The following is a 22,972-nucleotide window of genomic DNA, read 5'->3' on the forward strand; positions in this document are numbered from 1 at the left end:
TTTCCAACAACAGCTCCTCTTGAATTTGGCTGATTTTAGTAGTATTTCACAACAGAACTTCAGTAGTTTTGCGTGCAAGTCAATTGAAGGAAATTGGCAGCTAGAGCATCCTTGTAAATTTCTTGTTAATGGTAGTTTACAAATTGGAGGTAACAATTTAGAGGATACTAGCAAATTCTTAGCCTTGATAAATTGGGGAGTTACATATGATGGTATTTCTGTCTTTTTTTAACCTAGAGACAGGCATCGTCTCTTCAGGTGACATCTGTTATTGGACTTTTTGTCTTGTTTGACTGTTACTCTTTCTGAGAAAGCCTTTGTCAGACTCAACCCGGGAAACACAGTGTTTAAGAATTGTTTTGCTCCCTTTTGACTCACTTCTGGTTTTTTCCATCAGTAACACTTTGCTGCTAGAAATTTGAGGTTACTGTCTGAGGGGAGAGGCCAAGACCCAAGTCCCATGGTGGAGGTAGTTTATATAGAATCATAGAATGGTGAGAGTTGGAAGGGAACATCTGGTTCCAACCCCCCTGCCATGAGCAGGGACATCTCTGCCAGACGGGATTTAACTAACAGAATCACAGAATCACAGAATGGTAGGGGTTGGAAGGGACCTCTGTGGGTCATCTAGTCCAACCCTCCTGCCGAAGCAGGGTCACCTACAGCAAGCTGCACAGGACCTTGTCCAGGCGGGTCTTGAATATCTCCAGAGAAGGAGACTCCACAACCTCCCTGGGCAGCCTGTTCCAGTGCTCCGTCACCCTCAGAGGGAAGAAGTTCTTCCTCATGTTTGGACAGAACTTCCTGTGCTTCAGTTTGTGCCCATTGCCCCTTGTCCTGTCACTGGGCACCACTGAAAAGAGCTTGGCCCCATCCTCCTGACACCCACCCTTCAGATATTTGTAAGCATTTATAAGGTCCCCTCGCAGCCTTTTCTTCTTCAGGCTGAACAAGCCCAGTTCCCTCAACCTCTCCTCGTAGGGGAGATGTTCCAGTCCCCTCACTATCCTCGTAGCCCTCCGCTGGACTCTCTCCAGTAGCTCTTCATCTTTCTTGAACTGGGGAGCCCAGAACTGGACACAGTACTCTAGATGAGGCCTCACTAGGGCAGTGTAGAGGGGAAGGAGAACCTCCCTCCTCCTGCTGGCCACACTCTTCTTGATGCACCCCAGGATCCCATTGGCTTTCTTGACAGCCAGGGCACACTGCTGGCTCATGGTTAACCTGTCGTCCACCAGGACACCCAGGTCCCTCTCCGCAGAGCTGCTCTCCAGCAGGTCCACCCCAAGCCTGTACTGGTGCATGAGGTTGTTCCTCCCCAGGTGCAGGACCCTGCATTTGCCTTTGTTGAACCTCATCAGGTTCCTCTCTGCCCAGCTTTCCAGCCTATCCAGGTCATGCTGAATGGTAGCACAGCCTTCTGGTGTATCTACCACACCTCCCAGTTTGGTGTCGTCAGCAAACTTGCTGAGGGTACATTCTAACTCTTCATCCAGGTCGTTGATGAAGAAGTTAAACAAGACTGGGCCCAGTACTGACCCCTGGGGGACACCACTTGTTACCAGCCTCCAACTAGACTCAGCGCCGCTGATGACAACCCTCTGAGTTCTGCCGTTCAGCCAGTTCTCAATCCCCTTCACCGACCACTCATCAAGCCCATAACTTCCTGAACTTCCCTAGGAGGAGGTTATGGGAGACCGTGTCGAAAGCCTTGCTGAAGTCAAGGTAGACAACATCCACGGCTCTCCCCTCATCTACCCAGCCAGTCATGCCATCGTAGAAAGCTATCAGATTGGTCAGGCATGATTTCCCCTTGGTGAATCCATGCTGACTACTCCTGATAACCTTCTTTTCCTCCACTTGCTTGATGGTCTCCAGGATAAGCTGCTCCATCACCTTTCCTGGGATGGAGGTGAGGCTGACTGGCCTGTAGTTCCCTGGGTCCTCCTTCTTGCCCTTTTTGAAGATTGGAGTGACATTGGCCTTTCTCCAGTCCTCGGGCACCTCTCCTGTCCTCCAGGACCTCTCAAAGATGATGGAGAGTGGCTCAGCAATGACATCCGCCAGCTCCCTCAGCACTCACGGGTGCATTCCATCGGGGCCCATGGATTTGTGGACATCCAGATCACTTAAGCGATCCCTCACGCAGTCCTCCTCGACCAAGGGAAAGTCGTCCTCTCTGTAGGCTTCTTCTCTTACCTCCGGGGCCTGGGATTCCTGAGGGCCAGTCTTGGCACTGAAGACTGAAGCAAAGAATGCGTTCAGTAGCTCTGCCTTCTCTGCATCCTCTGTCACCAGAACACCCACCTCATTCAGCAGCGGCCCCACGTTGTCCCTAGCCTTCCTTTTGCTGCTGATGTAGTTGAAGAAGCCCTTCTTGTTGTTTTTGACATCCCTTGCCAGCTTCAATTCCAGGTGGGCTTTGGCCTTCCTCGTTGCATCCCTGCATGCTCTGACCACATTCCTGTATTCTTCCCAAGTGGCCTGTCCCTCTTTCCACATTCCATGGACCTTTCTCTTCCACCTGATGTCCGCTAGAAGCTCCTTGTTCAACCATGCAGGTCTCCTGTCTCCTTTGCTCAATTTCTTAGGGGGATGCATTGCTCCTGAGCATGGAGGAAGTGACGTTTAAAGAGCGACCAGCACTCTTGGACCCCCCTGCCTTCGAGAGCCCTGGCCCACGGGATTCCTCCCAGTAGCTCCTTGAAGAGGCCAAAGTTATCCCTCCTGAGGTCCAAGGTTTTGATCCTGCTTATCGCCCTGCTTCCTCCACGCAGGATCCTGAACTTGACCATTTCATGGTCAGTGCAGCCGAGTCTGCCTCCAACCTTCACATCCTCCACCAGTCCTGCCTTGTTTGTTAATACAAGGTCCAGCAGAGCACCTTTCCTTGTTGGTTCCTCCACCACTTGCATCAGGAAGTTATCATTGATGCTCTGCAGGAACCTCCTGGATTGCACCTGCCTAGCTGTGTGGTCTTCCCAGCTGATGTCAGGGTGGTTCAAGTCCCCCATGAGAACCAGGGCCTGTGACTGTGAGGCTGCTTGCAGCTGCCTGTAGAAGGCCTCATCAACCTCTTCCTCCTGGTCAGGTGGCCTGTAGTACACACCCACAGTAATGTCACCCTTATGAGCCTGTCCCTTAATTCTAACCCACAAGCTCTCAACTTGTTCATCTGCCCCCAGGCAAAGCTCAATGCATTCCAGTTGCTCCCTCACATATAGAGCAACTCCCCCACCTCTCCTTGTTGGCCTGTCTTTTCTAGAGAGTCTGTAGCCATCCATGACAGCATGCCAGTCATGCGAGTTGTCCCACCGTGTTTCTGTGATGGTGACCAAGTCATAGCCGTCCTGCTGTATAATGGCTTCCAGCTCCTCCTGTTTATTGCCCATGCTACGTGCATTGGTATAGACACACTTGAGCTGGGCTGTCAGTCTCACCCCTGACCCTGGCATTCCAAGCCTGGGCTCATCCCTAGTGAGCTGGGCGATGTTCCCTTCCCCCTTCGAACCTAGTTTAAAGCGCTCTCAATGAGCCCCACCAGCCCGTGGCCAAGAATCCTTTTCCCCCTTTGAGATAGCTGCACTCTGTCTGTTGCCAGCAGGCCTGGTGCTGTGTACACCTCCCCATGATCAAAGAAGCCACAATTTGACTGATGGCACCAGTCCCTGAGCCACCTGTTAACCAGGTGAGTTTTCCTGCCCCTTTCAGTGCTCTTCCCTGCCACTGATGGGATGGAGGAAAACACCACCTGTGCTTCTGATCCCTCAACCAGTTGCCCCAGTGCCCTGCAGTCCCTTTTGATGGCCTTGGGACTTCTCTCTGCTATCTTGTCCCTGCCAACCTGCATTACCAAGAGGGAGTAATATTCAGAAGGCCGCACCAGACCAGGGAGTTTTTGCAACATCCCTAACCTGGGCCCCAGGGAGGCAGCAGACTTCCCTGTGGGATGGGTCCAGTGGGCAGATTGGGCCCTCTGTTCCCCTCAGAAGGGAATCACCTATGACAATTACCCTCCTTTTTTTCTTAGCCGAGGCAATCGTAGTTATGATTGCATGACTTCATTATAGAAAAAAGATAAATGAAGTTAGATGTCAGAAGGCTGTAAGGACTGTTGACTTGCAACTTTAAAGCTAGACTATATTTTAAAACTTAGGTCTGTAAGACTACATATGGGATAAGCCCTCATTCCTTGTCAAGGAATAGGTACATTTAGAAATTAAAGTAGACGGGGAGGTATACTCCTGTTAATAAGCATGTTGATTTCTTGCTTTTTGCATAGGTGTGTGCAGGACATAGGACCAAAATATTTTTTTAGAAAAAAATTCTTGAAGCCATAAAAGTGCTGCTTCATAGTTTTATTTCAGAGAGGGAAAACCTGTTTAGGCTTTGAGTAGAGCAGAGATATACCAGACCTGAAATATATATGTATAAAGGAAAAAAAACAAAAAAACAAAATAAGCAAAACCCACCACCCAGCTGAGCTGGGTTCTGAAGTGGTAGAGCACAAATTCTGTTAATTTAAAAGTGCTTTTCAAGTCAGGTGGTGGTGTTTAGCTTAGCCAGAAGGCTTTCAAGACTTACTGAGTCTTGGAATTTAAACTAACCTCAGGTGATGTAGAATAATAGTGTGGTATTTTCTGCTTAAATTTATGTTGCTGGGGTTTTTAATGGTGATCCCACAGTAAACAGTATTGATAAATGTGACTTCATGTTCACTATAGGTGCTTAAAAATAGAAAGGATCCCTGGAACTCTTCGGTAAAACCAAAGGAACAAGTGCCTTTGCACATAAGAAAAAGGGTATGGGAAAACTGTAAGAAGTTTCTGCTTGCTGGAACTGCTTCACCCATTTTCTCCCGATTAGTTGATAGCAGAAGAACTTGTTAAGGCACTGGAAAAGTGGACTTTGCCCTGGTCCGTCTCTTAATGGCACTTAGTTCCTCTCTAGAAAGCACGTCATTAATAATGGTTAGATCACATAGGGGAAAAAATCTTGCTGTTCATCTGATAAGGGAGTTTTCTGCATAGTTGTAAACTTTGCAAGTATTATTGTGACTTTATGCTGACATTAATACAGTTGAATTGTTTGCTCATGGCAATTCTTAAAAAGAACTATTGTAAGTAACTCCCTCCCCCTTTCCCTGTACTTGCTTCCAGGGAATGCTAAAGCGAGGATTGACTTGGCATAGTTTTAAATCTGGATCCAAAAATGTTGAACAACTTTGACCCATGGGAGGATTAAAAAAAATGCAGCAGATGGCAGCAATGGTGCATCAGAGTTCCTATCCTTAAGACCAGTTATCTACGGGCACTCTGAGGCTTCACGTGTTGGATGAGCTGGGGGGGCAGGATAGCCCTCCCTTTTCTTACTTTGCAGTTTCAAAGCAGACTTGCTGAGGAGGGGATGTATTCCCTAGCCAGTTCAGCAGTCTTTCATGGTCAGAGGACTAATGCTGAAAAGGAGGCTTCCCTTGAAAGTTAGCCAGTATGGTTCTTTCACATATACAAATCTGAGTCTGCCTATGGCATTTAAATTTATATGGTATTTAAATATATGGTAACTGGTGTTTGAAAACCTAAAGCACACTTTTGTTGTGATTTATTTGTCCTACGGGCAGAATACTTGTCTGGGGAGAAAAAGCTGCATTGGCAGCTATATTAACAGCTTTGCACTTTTTTGTGTTGCACGAAATATTTATAAAGAGAAGCAGGATAAGAACTGACTCAAAATAAATATTCAAATACCTTGCAAAAGCTTCAGAGAGGAGAACAGAATAAGGAATAGAGATTCACCTGTAGTCCTTTTTATGCTGCCAAATGTGAGCAGTAGTAGTACTGTTACTGCGGGAGTGCTTCATAGTGACTGCAGTGCAGGCTAAAGTGAAACATTGGAATTTCTAGAGTGCTTGTGCAGTTGCTCAGTACTACCTTGTACTTGCAAGTTATTATCATAAGATTATGGGCAGTTTGGGATAGCAAGAGCTGCTTTTTTTAGTATTCATTTCTACCTGATTTTAATCCAGCCTGGTTCTGCTTACTGTGGTTCAGAGCAGCATCATTATTTTCTCAATCCTCAGGTGACAACAGGAACAAAAAATGCTTGCTTCTTTTTTAGTCCATTACTCTAAACAGATGTGAACTTAGTTTACCAGCTAGATATGAGTAAAAGAAGAAGATAGTAGTAGATTTTTCTGTTTTAAAGAAGTGAAGGAGATTGAAAGGAAAAAGTGACTAGGGGCTTCTCTGGTAAAGAGTTTGGTTTTTTCTCCTTGGAATTTTGAAAACAAAGCAGGAATCTTGCACTGTGGTGGTGAAGAGGACCATGTAGACAACATAAATAAGACTGAATTGTGTCTTAAGCCTTGTGTAGGCTGTGTGACTTGCCATGAAAGTGCAACTGTAAAGAAGTCACAATGACTGTCATGAAAAAAAACCCCTAATGATAGTGAAATATTATAGCATGGATCTCTGTGTTAAGCAGCCTTTACCCTGCAAGTATAGTTTACAGTAGAAATTAAAATAGATCTCTTACTAGTTAGTTGAAAGGCAACTGCTTTAATCAGTCTTAGTACCCCTGTATGCTGCTATATGAATACAGTGAAGGCAAACTGCCAGGCTAACTTGAAACTCTGGTTCAAGTACCTCTTGATTAAACTTGCCATAAGGTGCACAACCATTTGAAAAATAGCACTCAATTCAATGTACAGCTGAAAACATTTGAAATAGAGTTCAAGGGTCTGTCTTGTCTTACTTTCATCTGTGTTTTCAGAATCTTTTAAGTAACAGTGTAGAGTGGTGCTGTAGTGTGGTACAGTCTGCAGCCTCTGAGGGAGGGGGTCCAAATTTGCAGTGGGTTTGAGGGGAGGTCTGAGTGATGTGCAGTTATGTAAAGGCAAATAAGAACAACTTTAGAGCAGAGAAGATTGCTGGGTACTTCCAGCTTTTACTGGGTTTTTGTTTTTGAAGAAACAGAACCACTTTTTTAGCAAGTAAAGGGACTTACAGTAGTAGAAGTGTTCCAATATGTAAATATACATGTAGAAAGCTGTTCTTTGCTGTCATGAAGTCAGAAAGAAGTCTGTTTACATACAACAAAGAAAACTTACTCTGGGGAGAGATTTTTGGAAGAAGAGCATTTAGTTAAACTACCTTTTAAATCTGTCAGTTTTTTGATAAAAGAATATACACATTTTTTTGAGGTTCAGTATAATCAATCCTGCCACAGTACCATGAGATGGCTAGATGATCGTGAGGCCCCTTCCAGTGCTGTAAGTCACTGAGGGACTCTGTATGCTTTTTTTCATGCAGATAACAAATTTAAAAAAAGGCTTGGAACAGAATTAGCTTCTGATAATGTACAATGACTGTTCAATGGACTACATGAGGTCTTACCTATCTTTAGCATGTTTTTCCTAAAGAAGTAATCTTAGTATAGGTTCGGCTCTGGGGGAAGGGAGGAGAAGGAGAAATTGGTCTAAAATGGTGTTTGATCTAATAGTTTCCACTAGTTTAGTCTTCAGATCAGATTTAAACATGTGAAGCCAGACTGCATTTATCTTTGAGTAGAAAGTGGGAGTTGTGTTAAATATGAAGGCAAGCATTTTTCTGACACACATGGACATTGTGAAAGATGTCATTTAAATATTTTAATGATTCGGATGAAGGAAACTCTTCAGGAAATTAAACAATGGAAGTTCATAAGACTTGGTAATACATGTAAACAGACTGTAATCTCATTAGGAGAATTATTTGGCTTGAATATTACAGGGCATATGATGAAATACTAAAACATTGCTCAGCAACTGGGATTTGGATTTTGAGTGGCAATGACATATGAACCCCTGCATGGTTTTAGTGTGCTATTTTTGGCAGCTGGGTGTTGGCTTGTCTCCCCCCTAGCAGTAGAAAGTTAGTTTAGTGCATAGAGGAAGGTGATTTGCAATGAGAAGACTCCTCTGACACGGCGTATTAAACATGGGCTGCTGCTTCAGTAAAGAATTGAGTAACAGTACGAATGAGGAGAAAACCGGCTTGTTACAAAAATCTGTGGAAGAGGAAGCACCAGAATCAAGGATAAGTAAAACTTTATCTTCAATTTTAGGAACTGTGGAAAGCCAGGATCTGCATACAGTGGGAAGGACAATTAATGGGGCAGCTGTGATAGTCGGCATTGAGCGTATTCGTAGTGATGATTGTGCAGTGTCAAATTCCAAATCTGGGTTCTGGGATAGAAAAGCAATATATCCGTCATACCAAAGCATGGAGAATATGCCCCAGGAGATCTCCAGGAGAGCGTATGACAGATCTTTTAGCCTCTTTAATTCCTTTAGTCACATCTTGAAGGTCTCTGGTACATATGGAAATCTGCAGAAAAGTGGAGAAAAGAAAGATAAGGTTATTAGAAAAAGAGTACCTAAAAAATCTAATAGTAATGGTCAGCACATGAACAGTACAGAGAATATTAATAGTAATATTAAAAATGAAAATGTAGCCGCAAAAGAGCATTGCCTGTTTGATTGTATTTCTACTTCACATGTACCAGAGATCCTAGACAAAGGCTTACAGGGTGAAATTTCCTTAAATAGAAACTTTCTGGACAATTATGCAGTTACATGTGACCGTTCAAGGCAGAATGAAATAACAGTAAAGATTGAAGACAGCGAGAGTGACAGCCTACAAAAAGTTTCAAGTTCACATAGGAAAATGTCAGAGACATCTCTCTATCGTGATGTAGACAACAGACAAAATACAAAAGATAGGGAGTTTTACAGTATTTGTGTTGTAGATGCTGAAGATCTGAAAGGGGATGAAGAGGTTCCAGCTACTGTGCATGAAGAGATTGCAGCAGACATAGATAACTCAGCTGTTACTGATGAAGGAATGTGCAGCATGGCAAGACCTCTAGACACAGGGAAGGAATTTCCAATGCAGCAATCGGCACAAGTGGAAGCCGAGTTTAATTCACAGAAAGAACTGTTAAAGAGAGAGGATAGGTCAAACATGCAGAAAAAGGAAACAAAGGCATGTAGTAGCATACACATCCCATCTTGTGAGAGGTTACTGGCTAACAGGTGTCAGGTGCATAGGTTAAATACTGATAATACAGTAACAAATGGCTTAAAAGCAAAAGTATATGGTGAAGTGGTCCCTGAGAATCGACAAGAGGAGATATATGTCATAGATAATGCTGTCAGTTGTAATGAATCGCTCCATAGAGCTTGTGATACAGTAAAATTTGTGGATGTTACTGAAGAGGACCAATACAGCCCTAATTCAGAAAACCAGAAACACAGTGATTGTGTTTCCAGTTTATTGTTAAACACTGGAGTATGTAATTCAGGAAAAATTGAGGGAAGTCATGATTCTAAGATTGTACCATTAGGTTTAAGGAGTCATCCCTTAAGTGTTTTAAGGGAAATAAATACTAAACAGGTGGCAGAGAACATGAGGGGCAACTTCAGATTATCAGAGTTACATGAAGTGGACAATGATTCTTTTTTGAGTCCGCATGCAGAAAAACTTGCTGAAGAAGGCTACTTCCTGAAGCTGGGAAGTGAAGTAAACTCAAGCGTGGAAAAGAAAACATTTCAAAGAACATTTGGTGACAGCCAAACATTTGCACCTCACTCTAGTGAACAACACAGCGTTTTGGAGGAATGCTTGAAAGATAAATGCACAGGTACAGTTTTGCATAGCTGTGAAGCTTTGAAGACTGAAAACTTGGAAGAAAGTTCTGATTTTCAAACTCAAAACTGCACTGAAAACAAGACATCAAATGAAGTTGCAAACCATAATGGCATGGAGGAAGGTGTCTGTGTGAGTATCATTGAGCTAAAGGGTGACATGCTTGAGGAAGCTGATAGCTTGAGCAGAACTCGATCATGGGTAAGTGATGGCACTCTGACATCTCATGAACTACAGAACGCAAACACAAATGAAATGTTCCTAAAGGAAAGCAGCCTAGAACCTCAGATACCACAAGAGTCATCAGGGAATGAAGGTGAAGTATGCAAATATTCAAATTTAGATAACAAAAACAGTGTCTCTTCTGTGTCTGTGGAACATGAAGATATGAACAAAATGGACACGAACTATAGACGAGAGCATCAGGATGTATTTTCCTTCCATGTGGTGGAAAATCAATGGGATGTGGGGACTGTCTCAGCCAAAAGAGCTGGGGATGTAGTGGAATCTGTAAGCCAGACAAACTTTGCAGTTCATGTAAACAAGACATTTGATAACAAGGCAGAAAATGCAAAAGAGAATTTGGATGCTAACATTGTTGATCATGATAAAAACATCTTAAATAGCAATAAAGGCTTGACTTACAATCAGAATACTTACTCTGACTCCACTGTACCTGTAGTTTTGGCCAGTTGTGTGTACAAGAGTGTAAAATTGATAGATGACACTAAAAATCTGGGAGATGCCAGTAATCTCTTACATAAAGTCCATAATTGTTTACCTTCATTGTGTCAGAATTCATATTCTCAAATGTGTGATAAGCCAGTGGAAGAGCCTGAGTGGTGTCACTGTGCAAGTCCAGAGCCAGAGGTCAGCAACACACAAGTTTCTGTTGGGCATTTTACTGAAGTAGCGTTAGAAAAAAGTGTGTGTGACGTAGATGAATGTAACCTTCAGGATGGTGAAGTAAAGCAGTGTGTCAGTATTCACTCAAAGGAGGAGAGCCTCACTGGGTTTACTATGTCAACTGGCAATCTAGAAGCTTTTACCACGGGCGATTTAAAGCAGTTGGAGGCCAAGACTACTGAACTGAAAAACACCAGTTACGTATTAAACACTGAAATTAATGACTTGACCACAAGTTGGGAACAAATGCAGTCAGATCACAAGGTTTTCTCAAACAAAGCGCTTGGAGTTTTTGTTGACCCGGAGCAGATAGACAAATACGCTGCTACTCCTTCCTATGAAATACACAGTGCCTCTCCTGGTGCTGCTGGAGTTCAGCGAGGCAGGGAGCAGTGTGTATTAGATCTGATGGAAGACACATCGAGTGACCGAGAGCACGCCTGTGAACTGGACAGACAAAATCCCCAAGTTGAAATATGGTCACATTTCATCAGTCTCCAGACGGGCAGTACTGATGGGTCAAATCAGCTGTTTTCTGACACTGTTACTGCTGGTAATAGTGAATATCTGATGGGCTTTTTATGGAATAATACAATTTCTAACAGTACTGTGAAGAATGACAGACTATGTATAGTTAGTGACAACTTCCAGAATGAACCTGAAGATTTAACAGGCGCTTCGTATGCGGTGGGAAGATACCCGTATCAGCTGCTAGCACCAGAAAATGGTGGTACTTGGGGATGGCAAGATCAAGATGAATTTGTAAGTATTCTGCAGAAGTGACTTAATGTTAAAGCTTAAAGCTGAAGCTAGGAGTTGGAGTAAGCCAAGTCAAACTGTGTTTACATTAGATAGTTAAATATATCAGATGTTATTTTGTCCTGAAGCTGACCACTCGCTCTTTCCTTTGCAAAACTAAATACTATATAGAATGTAGTAGTTCAAAATGTTGCTGAATATTGATACTTTTTTTCTTTGTGGTTCTGTTTACCTTGTGTGGAAGTTTAAACACTGGGCAAAGTATCTTGATTGCAGATTCTCAATTCCAGATGAACTCAAGATGGATACTTCGGTATGTGGAAGGGGAACAGTCTACAGACTTAATAGTCCTCTTTACCTTCGTATAGGAAGAAATGTTTATGGATTTCCTGAAATCTGAAAGTTCTTGCTTGGTAGCAATTAGGAAACCTTTTGCTCCCTTCCGGAGATGATCTTCTGAAGTGCTGTAGAAAGGAGTGGCTGCAGGAGAAGCGTGGGGAAAGAGCTAGACTGGATCTTGGCTAGCTGGGGTAAGAGAGAAACCAAGCTGACCTGTGGCAGCTGCTGCTCCTCTTCCTTCCCCGGCGAGCAGAGCCAGTGCTTAGTATTGCCCTCCACACTGGCTGCATTGCCACGGCTGCTCTGACCTTGACAAGCAGTTGCGGTGCTGGCAGTGGGTTGTACAAGAGACTAAGTTTACTATCTCCTGGGGGAACTCTTTGCATTAAAAAAGGAAACTGATGGAACTTGCTGTCGTTTCTGAGTCCTTACTATTCAAGTACTTATGTCAAACACTTCCACTTTTTATAAGTCTTTTCCCTGTTATTTGGTCAGTGTCTTTAAGTTGAGATTCCTTACATCTTTTTACCTTCTGGATGTGTTTTCTATGCACTATGATAATGACTATCTGAGTACATGACTTTCAGAATAATTAAAGCTTCATGGAGTTTTGAAGTGCCTGTCTTAAACTCTGTAATGATTTCTAGCATCCTTAAATTAACGAATTTTAATAATCTTTTTTAGTATGAGCAATACTCTTTCCCAGTATAATCATCATATTAAAACATACCAGAGATATTCTGGGTATGGAATAACTTAATGCGTTTTGCTCAAGCATCAGCAAAACAAGAGAAAACTGTCTCATGTTACTATCAAACAAGTGTTGTAGATGTTGGCACTGCAGAGAACAATCTCTGAAGCACGAATATAACCATTTGTATAATTGTTATATATAATTATGTGTGACCATTAATGTGTCTATTTCCAATCCAGGTTAAAGGAGATGGGTCTAAGATGATTTAACTGGATCTGGTAATTCTTTTTGTACTGCCTGGGGGAAAACTAACCTGACGTTTTGTTAATGCTCTGTTTTTCCTTTTGGTGTAATGACACAAGTTGTCATGCACATCTCGTTGCTTTCGGTATTCCATAATGCTTCCTTAGAACTGTTACATGTTCATCTAAGGCCAGAAAAAAACTCCTGTGTTTTTGTGTGTTATTTTTTTTATTTCGCAGAAACAGATACAATAACAAGCAAGTCAACATTGAGTTAACACATGTTAGAGAACTGCCTCAAGTCTGGGGCAAGTACAGGTTGAGTCAGTCTGTCGGAGGCGAAGAATGAAATGTTTATTGTAGTTTGCTCTGCTTGTCTAGCCTTTTCTGGTGATTCTCAATCAGGCAAATGAATTCTGTGCTGTGAAACTCAGTCATTTTTGTACCTGAAACAATTGTGGGGTGGCAATTCACTTAATATATTCAGATTTGGAAAAAAACTTGACAACACAATCTTGAGTTGTACGTCTGGTCCTGTTAGTTGAAGCTGTACATGGACACACACAGATGCATGCTGTGCATCCACAAAGTGCATAATCACGTTTCTTTTTGTAGGAGTCGACCAAGGTTTCTGAGTTAAATCCTAATGCAAAGGTGTGGGGAAATCATATGTTACACTTGGAAGCAAGTGGTGCCACTGATGGTAGCGTGAGCAAGACGTGGGAAGAAATACCTGACCAACCTCCAGATTCTTGTAAAGAAGGTATGAGTAAGAGTTTCTATCTGTTACTCAACCAAAGGTGATACTCAGTGCAGAACTTAGTTTTCATTTCATGTTAAAAAAATAAATGTAAATAAGCAACTTCACTTCAGATTAAGTTTTAACTATGATATTACTGTGTTTAGAAGGAATGCTTTTTGAGTGTGTTTGTGATCTCTGCTGCAGGACTGGATGCCAGTGGTGATGGTGACAAAAAGCATCAGAGTGCAGTGCTGACTGAGCTGCAGGAGCCGTCACCAGCTGTTTCGGTGTCAGACCAGACAGATATGAACCCTTTGGCTCTTGACCATTCTGAGTATGAGTCTATGCATGAAACCACCCAGATAGGTAAGAAAACTGATATTTGCTTGGGCTTCGTTTGAAAACAGAAAACATACTGAGTTGGAACAGTGAGCACCCATTAAAATGTCAAACAACAAAGAAAAAGCCCCAAAAGCTACACTGTTTCTGTTGTTCAGTGTATGCATTCTGTAAGCAGACTGTCTTTTCTGTGCTTGAGCTTAGACATGCTTGGAAACCAGTCTCCTCCTGTTTGAGTATAGGCCTTATGAGATACTGCACAGAATCCATCAGGAGTTCTGGATATAATGGAGTATTGGTTTTTGAAGTGTTATTCTGAATGCGAGTCCCTAGTGTAGATGTTTATATTTAGAACCCTGCCTAAGCTGCGTGTTTCTAGTTGGGTCAGGTACTGAAGTGAAATTCACGTACCATTTGTGTCTCAAGTAGTAATGTTAATGTGTTGAAAGATTGGTCTTGTACTTAAAATGCTAAAATAAGCAACAATTTAGTGTAATTTCTTTGCATTCTTTTTTTAATGAACTTTCATGATATTTTTCAGTGCAACTGTTAGTAGCTGTAGTCTATACCAGATGGCATGTGTTAGAAACTTCTGGAAACTGGCATAGAGTTTCAGCTGTGCTTTTATTTCACAGAAAGGGACAGGAGGTCTGCCAGATGCATGTAGGATTACTACATGAAGTGAGATGAGGCATGGGAAAAAGGAATTTGTGCTGGGTGTTGCTGGAGATTCATGAGAGGTCTGCTCCCTGTTCATGGTGCTTAGCTAATTTTGTAACGTGTTTAAAATGACCACTATAGCATCCATAATAGTTGGGAATAACGACAACTGAATTCACACAGTTGTGGCATCATCCTTGCTTGTCTTGAAAACTGAAAGTTCTCTGACTCTTCTACTTAAGGGTACTACTGGGGAATAACAAATAATAACTAACAGGTAAATAGAAAATGGTGTTAATAGTGTCTAGCACTCTGGAAGAGGACAGCATTCCTCAGTGCGTTAGAACTTGTTAGCATGTCCTTTATGTGCCCAAAATAGTTAATGTTTAACAGGAGTCAAATAGTGGTGTGAAGCAGCTGGACAGCAGGTCAGACCTATTCCTCTTGATGAATAGTGACGTAGGGGGTCCCAACTCTGAAATATTGTTTTTATTTTTTTAATTATTGTTTTTAAAAATGCGTGTAATTTTGGTCTTTGCTAGGTTTTGGGCAAGGGACAAAGAGGAGGTGGAGAAGGGAAATTGTGGTTAGTACATGATATGTGTGTTTCTCAGGTGTGGCCTTATCTACATCAGAATAGAATACATGAAGGACAAAACAGTGGGAGGAAATTAGAAGTTGCTTTAGGAAGAAGAAAGGTTAAGGAGAGCTGAAGAAAAGGATGAAAGTTACTGAAGAAGGGAAGGGTATAGAGGGTAATAGTTGGTGTGAAATACTCTTAAAAAAACTAATTTACTTTTATGTAACATGTTACTAAATGTTTTGTAAATCTATAAAAGCTACATTCAACTTCTGATCTTTAAATAGTTCTCCCACTGACACAATTGGTTTACCCTCAACTGGCTCTAGAATATTGGGTGTAAACTAAAATAAATGTGAAACTAGTGTTTTCACGTGATGATTTTTGAAACTTCCAGGTATAAGACAAAAAATAATTTCTTGTTCTTAACCAAGAGATTGTTAATTGATCATACATGTGTTATTCAATATCTGATGATATTTCATGATTACTTTTCTGAAACTGTGTTTGCTGAATTAGCGTGTTGGAAATTTAGAGGGAGGCCAGAAGTACAAAGTGCCTCCATTACACTGCTTGCTAGCTGTAGTCAGCTGCATTAGTCAGGGTTTAGTCAACTTGAAATTGGTTAGTTTCCCAAGACTGGAAGACAGATATATGAGCTCACTCAGTTCAGTATTTACTTTGAGATGTGTTTGTAGCTGCTATTCTAAAACTGCTTCCAGTTTTTGTGTATTTGGAGAATTTGTATTGTGAAGTCAGATATGGTTTTTCTTTTGTCTTAAAAACTTTTCCTGTGCGATATTGGTGGGTGGTGAACAAATATACAGTGAACACTTACTGAATTTGAAAATTTGTTACCAGTTACATAGCCAGTAACAGGTATGATGGCTTGAATAAAATATCTGTTGTGTAATTTAGCAGAACTAAATTTTGAACTTCAAAATTTAAACTAGAATTTTAATTATTAGGTGGAAATGAACAGTTGCAGCCAGAAGGTCAGGAAGACTTAAGAGAATTACTGAAAAAAACACTGGAATTCTGCTTATCTAGGTATGTATATATATAACTGAAGGGTAACTAACAAGATCCAGTATCTAACTTGAGACATGTGTTGATATACTTCACGCTTGTCACTTAAAAACGAGTGGAGAGGATGAGAATCTGGGGAAAGTAACACACAAATTCCAGAGTATAGTATTGATGTACCTCTTAAAGCTTACATGAAACTTCTGGGCCGAAAACACGACCTAGTGAATATATTGTTTTGAAGTGAGAGTAGTTACAAGCAATTACAGATACGGTTAATTTTTATGACTTTTAGTGGTTTTTTGCAAATTAAAACTAGGTAGCTTAAGCCATTTGGTAAGCTTTGTTTAAGCTAATAATTTTTAAATTTGTATTGATACAAAGTAGAATTTTTGTGTGTGCATCCATAGATCCCTTGATAGTTTAAGTTAAGGATCAATTTTAAAAAGAATTAAGGGCTCTGAATCACACACATTCCAGTACAGAGCAATGCAAGATCATCAATGCAGTTTACTGGTACTTAATTGTTCTTGATTCTTGTGTCTAGATAAAAACATCCTAAACGCATGTTGTCTTAGTGTAGAACAATCCTTCATCTACATACTGCATAACCAGTTACAGTCAGTGGTCATTTGAAGTAATAAACTCCTAACAATATTACATGTTTGTTGGGGCAATATGCTGGCTGAACAGGAATATGCCAATACTGTTACACGAAGAAAGACAATTTCATGGTTTCTAGGAAGTGAAATATAATAGGTGAATGAACTGGGGAGTTGGTGAAAATGCTTACAACAAAATTTAGGGTAGGAATCTGCTTTCTACTGTTCTGTGTCGAGTGTATTGGCAAAAATTACGTCTGTGACTTTTCCCCCCCAATTTTTTTTCCATCAGAGAAAATCTTGCCAGTGACATGTACCTTATATCGCAGATGGACAGTGATCAGTATGTGCCAATAATGACAGTAGCAAACCTTGATCATGTCAAGAAACTCAGTACTGATATGGATTTGATTGTTGAAGTGCTGAGATGTAAGTAAAAATCCCTCAATACTAGAAAGCATTTTGGTTACTGCTGTTGGACTATTAATCTGGATTTTCAATCTCCCTTCTTTTTTTTGTTGTGCATCACAATAAAATGCCATCCTTTTTCTGTGAACTGTTAAATAGAGCAAGCAGCTTCCAGTTTAGACCATTACAATTATAGGGTTGCAGTTTTGTCAAAGCTACTTCACATTTGAGATATAGAGTAATGATCTGTGTAAATGAGAATCATGTGAGTTTGAATTCTCACAAAAGGCTACTAGACATTACTACTAAGGTAAGAATTAAAGAACAACATGACTTCACGTGTGTCTTACAAGAAAAAGTTAGTGAATTGGGATTTCTTAGGCTGGAAGAGTAGGAAGAGTGTGGAGGTTTTAAGGAATATGTCTACTCAGTTTCGTACGTCTGAAAGTATCCTTAGTTGTCTTCTGTTTGTTTCTTAATGTTCAAAAATATTTGAAGTTTAACATAATCTTTGCATTGTAAAGGGTGTCCCTAACATCTTTTGGTGTGAAAAGCTATTATGGTTGCTGACAGTTAAAATTCATTTTTATCTTTTCTCTCTTAGCGTTGCCTTTAGTCCAAGTGGATGAGAAGGGAGAAAAAGTTAGGCCAAATCAGAATCGCTGTATTGTGATTTTACGTGAAGTACCTGAATCTACCCCCATTGAAGTAAGTGTTTAATTGTTTAGTAAACAATGCTTTTCCCTTTCGAAGTTAGGTTTCTTCCAGATTTCAAGAAGCGTATTCCATTTCTTACTACATTGTTAATTATTTTGTAACAATGTTTCTAAACCTTAGTGTATTGTGTGTGTTTGGATAATAAATATATTTGTTAGAAGCATGATGCTCATAGGAAGACTGTGGTGAAACCTGTATAGAATCATTAAGGTTGGAAAAGACCTCTAACATCATCAAGTCCAACTGTCAACCCAACACCACCATGCCTGCTAAACCATGTCCTAAAGTCCCATATCTACCTGTTTTTTGAACACCTCCAGGGACGGTGACTCCACCACCTCCCTGGGCAGCGTGGTCAAATGCCCAGCCACTCTTTCAGTAAAGAAATTTTTCCTAATATCCAATTTAGACCTCCCCTGATGCAACTTGAGACCATTCCCTCTTGTCCTATTGCTAGTTACCTGGGAGAGGAGACCAACGCCTGCCTCACTACAACCTCCTTTCAGGTAGCTGTAGAGAGTAATAAGGTCTCCCCTCAGCCTCCTCTTCTCCAGACTGAACAGCCCCAGTTTCGTCAGCCCTGTAACTCTACAGAGGGCTGAAAAACTGACATTGCAGTGTTTGGTAGAGATACCATAATTTTCTTGGACTCTGGCTTATCCATATGCCCTTAGAGCTCAGCTCCTTGGATAATCATAGAATCATAGGTTGGAAAATACCTCTAAGATCGAGTCCAACCATCCACCCAACACCACTATTCCTACTAAACCGTATCCTGAAGTGCCACATCTACACCTTTTTTAAACGCCTAAGGAATGGTGATTCAGCCACCTCCCTGGGCAGCCTATTTCAATGCCTGAACATAAATAAATAACAAAGATGAGGGAAGGTAAGTCTTAGAGTGGAAAGCTTTGCATATGTTTCCATAGTGCTGAGGGTAGAGGTGTCAGCAAGTTGCTAAGGATCTCTGGTGGCTTGTGGAACGAGTGCGAGAGTGGAGAACTTGATTCTTCGAAAGATATTCAGTGCAAGTCTGTAGCTGGGACTATGACTAATGGAAAGACCAGGAAAAAATGATTGGACTGTAGATTAAACTATCTTGAATTTTCAAAAAAGGAGGAGAAGGCGCAGATTCTTGATGATGGGGAGATATATTAATTTCCCTTCTAATTTTACAAGGAAGAATAAAGACTCTGAAAGAGGTGCTGCTCTTGATAATCTTCATACAAAATAAAAAGTACTGCAGATTAAAAACTTACAATACGGAAGTAAGTGTCCTTAATAAACAGGAGCATGAAATAAGATGTTAAAAGGAATTGGGGAGAAGTTAGATATGCTATGTACATGGCTTTAAAATATCAAATGCTTTTAGCTTTCTAAATTAAACATAACCTTTCAAAGACTGCCTAGCTCTTAATCTTACAGGGGGTTTTTTTGTGGTCATCAATTTGTCAGGTTGGCTGTGTTAGCACTGGAGCTCTTGAGTGCTTAACAACAACAAAGTTCTGAGGAGTCTGTATTTTCAAAAGAGGTGGTTTGAAGTGAAGCATTTTATACATTATGTGTTTAAATTTGCCAAACTGGAAAATCTAGACTTAACCCAGCAAATTTAGCAGGACGCGTTTTCTGGTGTAGCACGGTCAGGCTTTGTTTAAGCAGCAAAGTTCCAAAATGCTGTAAGGCCTCCCAGGCTGCATTGGTGTTTGCTGCTCGCCTGAACTCTGTGACAAAGACAATAATATGCAAATGGCTTAATACAAATGTGAAGTCCAAGGTGTGTGTGTTCTGTAGAAACTAGCTGATTATTTTTGAGGTAGCATAAACTCTTGTTTCAAATATATTAATCTGTAGACACTTGAGTTACACTGTATCTCCAGGTTTCTGCTGAAAGGGTGGGATTCTCCTGTCCCATGCAATATGCACAGGTTTTCATGTGGCTCCATGGTTTTGGGGACAGAGGAGAAATAAACATTTCTCTGTACTTGGTGCCAAATTTAAGTGTCTTTCTGTGGCCTAAATAGCTTATCTCCCCTGATGTGAAGGGAGCGGGCAACTTCTTGCAGCATGGCCTTAGACAATGCTTGTTTGAATTCTGTCTAGCTGGTGGGGAGATTGGAGAGAGCTAACACTGCTGCAGGTGTTCTGAAGTTCTCAGTTCTGTTTTGTAAGCCAGAAAGGTCTTTTTATCTTTCTTACCGGGAGTTCAAGTTCTGTACTTTAAATTGATGTTTGCTTCTGTCCATCTTTTTTTTGTGTTCTCCCACCCTTTTCTCTCCCTTCTTACCAAAACCGCTTTCCTTAGGAGGTTGAAGCACTTTTCAAAGGAGATAATTTGCCTAAGTTTATTAACTGTGAGTTTGCCTATAATGACAATTGGTTCATCACATTTGAATCGGAAGCCGATGCACAGCAGGTAACAGTATATTTTTTTGAAGCATTTTAGAATGTAGTAGCAAACAAGGGTGGGATGAGGGTGGATTGATGGATCATGAACAGTTGCAAATGTGTTACAACTTAAAAGAAAAATACCTAAACCTCTAAAACCAGTAATGCTTCCCCTTTGCTAATATTCAGTTATCAGTACTATGAAATGTAACCCTGTACAAGTTTTATCTTGTTCGCATATCCTGGCTTCCTGGCCAAAGCTATGATTTTTTTGTATGAAGAACATTGGATGACACTTCAGCATGCTTCAGTTGTAAGAATTAAAATCTTGTTTTAATGCTACTGAAGCACTTCTGCAATGATAACTTAAATCTTGCTGAATGCAGAGGATTTTCTATAGTCTAGCGTTAGCAGACACTTCAGATATTATAGTTAGGCTTACCCTGTCAGAACTTCAGTTTCCTTTGTTTAATTTGTATTTGACAAGTTTTATAATTACTTTTTTAAAGGCTTACAGATACCTTAGAGAAGAGGTGAAAACTTTCCAAGGAAAACCGATTAAGGTAAATAGAACTTCATGGGTTTTTGGGGATGTGTGTGTGTGTTCTGTTTTTTGTGGGGCTCCTTGAAGGAGAAAGCAGTGACTGACAAGTGTCTAGTAAAGGTTTGAGAGCTGCTAGGTTGAACTATCCTGATTTCATTCGAAAGGCTGCTGTAATAAGTAATCCAATCTCCTTTGCAGGCAAGGATAAAAGCGAAGGCAATAGCTATAAACACATTTTTGCCAAAGAATGGATATAGACCTCTGGATATGAACCTCTACACGCAGCAGCGTTATACAACATCGTTTTACTTACCTCCAATATACAGTCCCCATCAGCAGTTTCCATTGTACAGCTTAATTGGCCCACAGACCTGGTCAGCCACACACAGCTACCTTGACCCTTCATTGGTAAGTCTCTTGATTATGAAACAGTTGCATTCTTTTCAAAATTGTTACTGTTTTCTTATGAAGTCTTGAGGTGTAGGAAGCATATGTATCCTGAAGAGGGGAGTTTAAGATACTGATTCTTCTTGAAAAACAGTTCTTCAAAATTCTTCCCATGGTGTACACGATGAATTACTTGAAAATTGCATCTGGTCTCAGATTGCCATGTGGTTCTCTTCTTAACATTTTAGTTTTTGAGTCAGTTCTTTACCAAAGATTATTAATTAACTATTACAGAAAGAAATCGTTACTAGAGGCTTCTTTTAATAATGGTTAAAAGCCTCTTTAGAAATTAAATCTTCAGAATATGTATGTGAATACCAGAAAAAGCAATTCTGATACATACTGAATAAACTTAGTGAAATCAGATAAATAAGGATAATTTAGTATCTTGATCTTCCAGCAGGAAAATAAGTTCGACGTTTACATGCTGAATTACCCTATTCAGCAAGTTCTTGAAGCCAAATATTTTCTGTGCAAAAGTAAGATGTTTTTTGGCAATACAAAATAAGATTACTTTTGCTAATTAAAAAATCACTTTTAAATTGCTTAGTTTTTTAAAAAAATTCTTAAAGGCCCTATCAGTAGGCCTTAGAGCTAGGGTGGTATCAATAAGTCCTTATATACTCTAATGGGACATCTGCTGTGTCCTGCAATGCTGCTTCCATCTTCACTTCCATTGTGACAGTCCTATCAGAATTACCTTGGCCCTTTTTAGTCTGCCTTTGTCAACCTACAAAAACTAATATAAATATAGTTTTCTGTACTGACTGGAGGACTAATGTTGTCTTGTGTGGAACCTCTTGCTCCCCTCTGTAAATGCCCCTTTACTTGCAGTAAAAGTAACTGGGGTAGCAATGCTCAAAATGAGAGACTTTTCAGAGGTTTTTTTTGGCTGATGATTGAAGTGTCCTTGAGCAAACTTCCTGTGTACTGAACAGCAAGCTAATTAAAAAGCTGGTGTGCTAAACACTTCACACACAGGGAAGGTAGCCAGAGCCCTTGCTCTGGAAGGGGAAGGCTTTTTAAGGGGAGTGAAGAATGCGGAGGAGACAGGGCAGCATAGTGAACCACGTTATTCCAAGAGAAAGCCACCTTGTAAAGCAGCGATGAATGTGATTCTTCCTCTGGATAAACTGACTATTGCATGGTCTTTCTGTGGGAGAAGGAAGCAGTTGGATAGCATTGGTGTAGATGACGTAGATTAACTGGTCACGGGTTCAAGCACAGTGTAGTGTGTATCTGCCTTATGTCATCATGGAACCTTTTGTATTCCTGAAAGCTTACTAGTCCTGTCATTTGGGGGAAGACACTACAAGTTTGCCAGCACTAACACTCTCATACCTTTCATAGTAGAAACAGAAAATTAACTGGCAGAGCTTTGCCTCCCACTGTTCTGCAGCATATTGTCGTTGGTTGGCTGCATTTTTTATATGTTAATGTAGTGTGTTTTTTTCTTGAACCTTTTATAGGAAGAGCTGTATTTAAATAGAAGTTACTAGTGAGCAGAACAGGGACCACGAACAATGATACAGGATTTTTCATGAGGCAGGGTTGTAGTTTGCATGTAGAGACTTGTGCGCAAATACAGTGGAAGCTTCTCTCCTCTTCTGCTTCGGCATAAACACTAACAGTGCTTTGTCTCATCTCCAGTTTGAGTTGAAGTACACCCAGTAGTGTGGGCATACAGTTTTAGTTCTGAAACTAGAAAATGGCAACATGTGTCTTCAAAATTCTAAAGCTACCTGCTTCTTCATTAAGTACTTAATAGTATCTGAGGAAAGATCTAGTTTGTCCTGTGGGGGGGTGGGGAGGGAGCAAAGGGGGGTGTACTTTTGGTGAGCCAGATGACTTCTGTGGAGAAACCAATTGATGCTTACAAAGAAGGGGTGAATATTG

The 22,972-nt window shown here is 40.9% G+C and overlaps 1 protein-coding gene across 7 annotated transcripts in view; it reads left to right on the top strand.

The window, feature by feature from the left end:
* Positions 1-22,972, top strand: part of LARP4B (La ribonucleoprotein 4B) — a 58,143-nt gene that overhangs the window by 21,346 nt on the left and 13,825 nt on the right. For 2 of the 7 annotated variants that reach the window (XM_075419728.1, XM_075419729.1), the window contains exons 1-9: positions 7,933-11,354; positions 13,242-13,389; positions 13,573-13,734; positions 15,916-15,997; positions 16,868-17,004; positions 17,588-17,691; positions 20,003-20,113; positions 20,595-20,648; positions 20,828-21,037. In XM_075419728.1, coding sequence (XP_075275843.1) covers positions 7,977-11,354; positions 13,242-13,389; positions 13,573-13,734; positions 15,916-15,997; positions 16,868-17,004; positions 17,588-17,691; positions 20,003-20,113; positions 20,595-20,648; positions 20,828-21,037 — 4,386 coding nt within the window. In that variant the 5' untranslated portion in view covers positions 7,933-7,976. Of the gene's footprint in view, positions 1-7,932; positions 11,355-11,719; positions 12,663-13,241; positions 13,390-13,572; positions 13,735-15,915; positions 15,998-16,867; positions 17,005-17,587; positions 17,692-20,002; positions 20,114-20,594; positions 20,649-20,827; positions 21,038-22,972 lie in introns of those variants that run through there. The other 5 variants (XM_075419732.1, XM_075419730.1, XM_075419733.1 and 2 more) reach the window with 4 other exon arrangements.

This window comes from Opisthocomus hoazin, chromosome 4 (genome assembly GCF_030867145.1).
Source record: "Opisthocomus hoazin isolate bOpiHoa1 chromosome 4, bOpiHoa1.hap1, whole genome shotgun sequence".
NCBI classification, from domain to species: Eukaryota; Metazoa; Chordata; class Aves; order Opisthocomiformes; family Opisthocomidae; genus Opisthocomus; species Opisthocomus hoazin.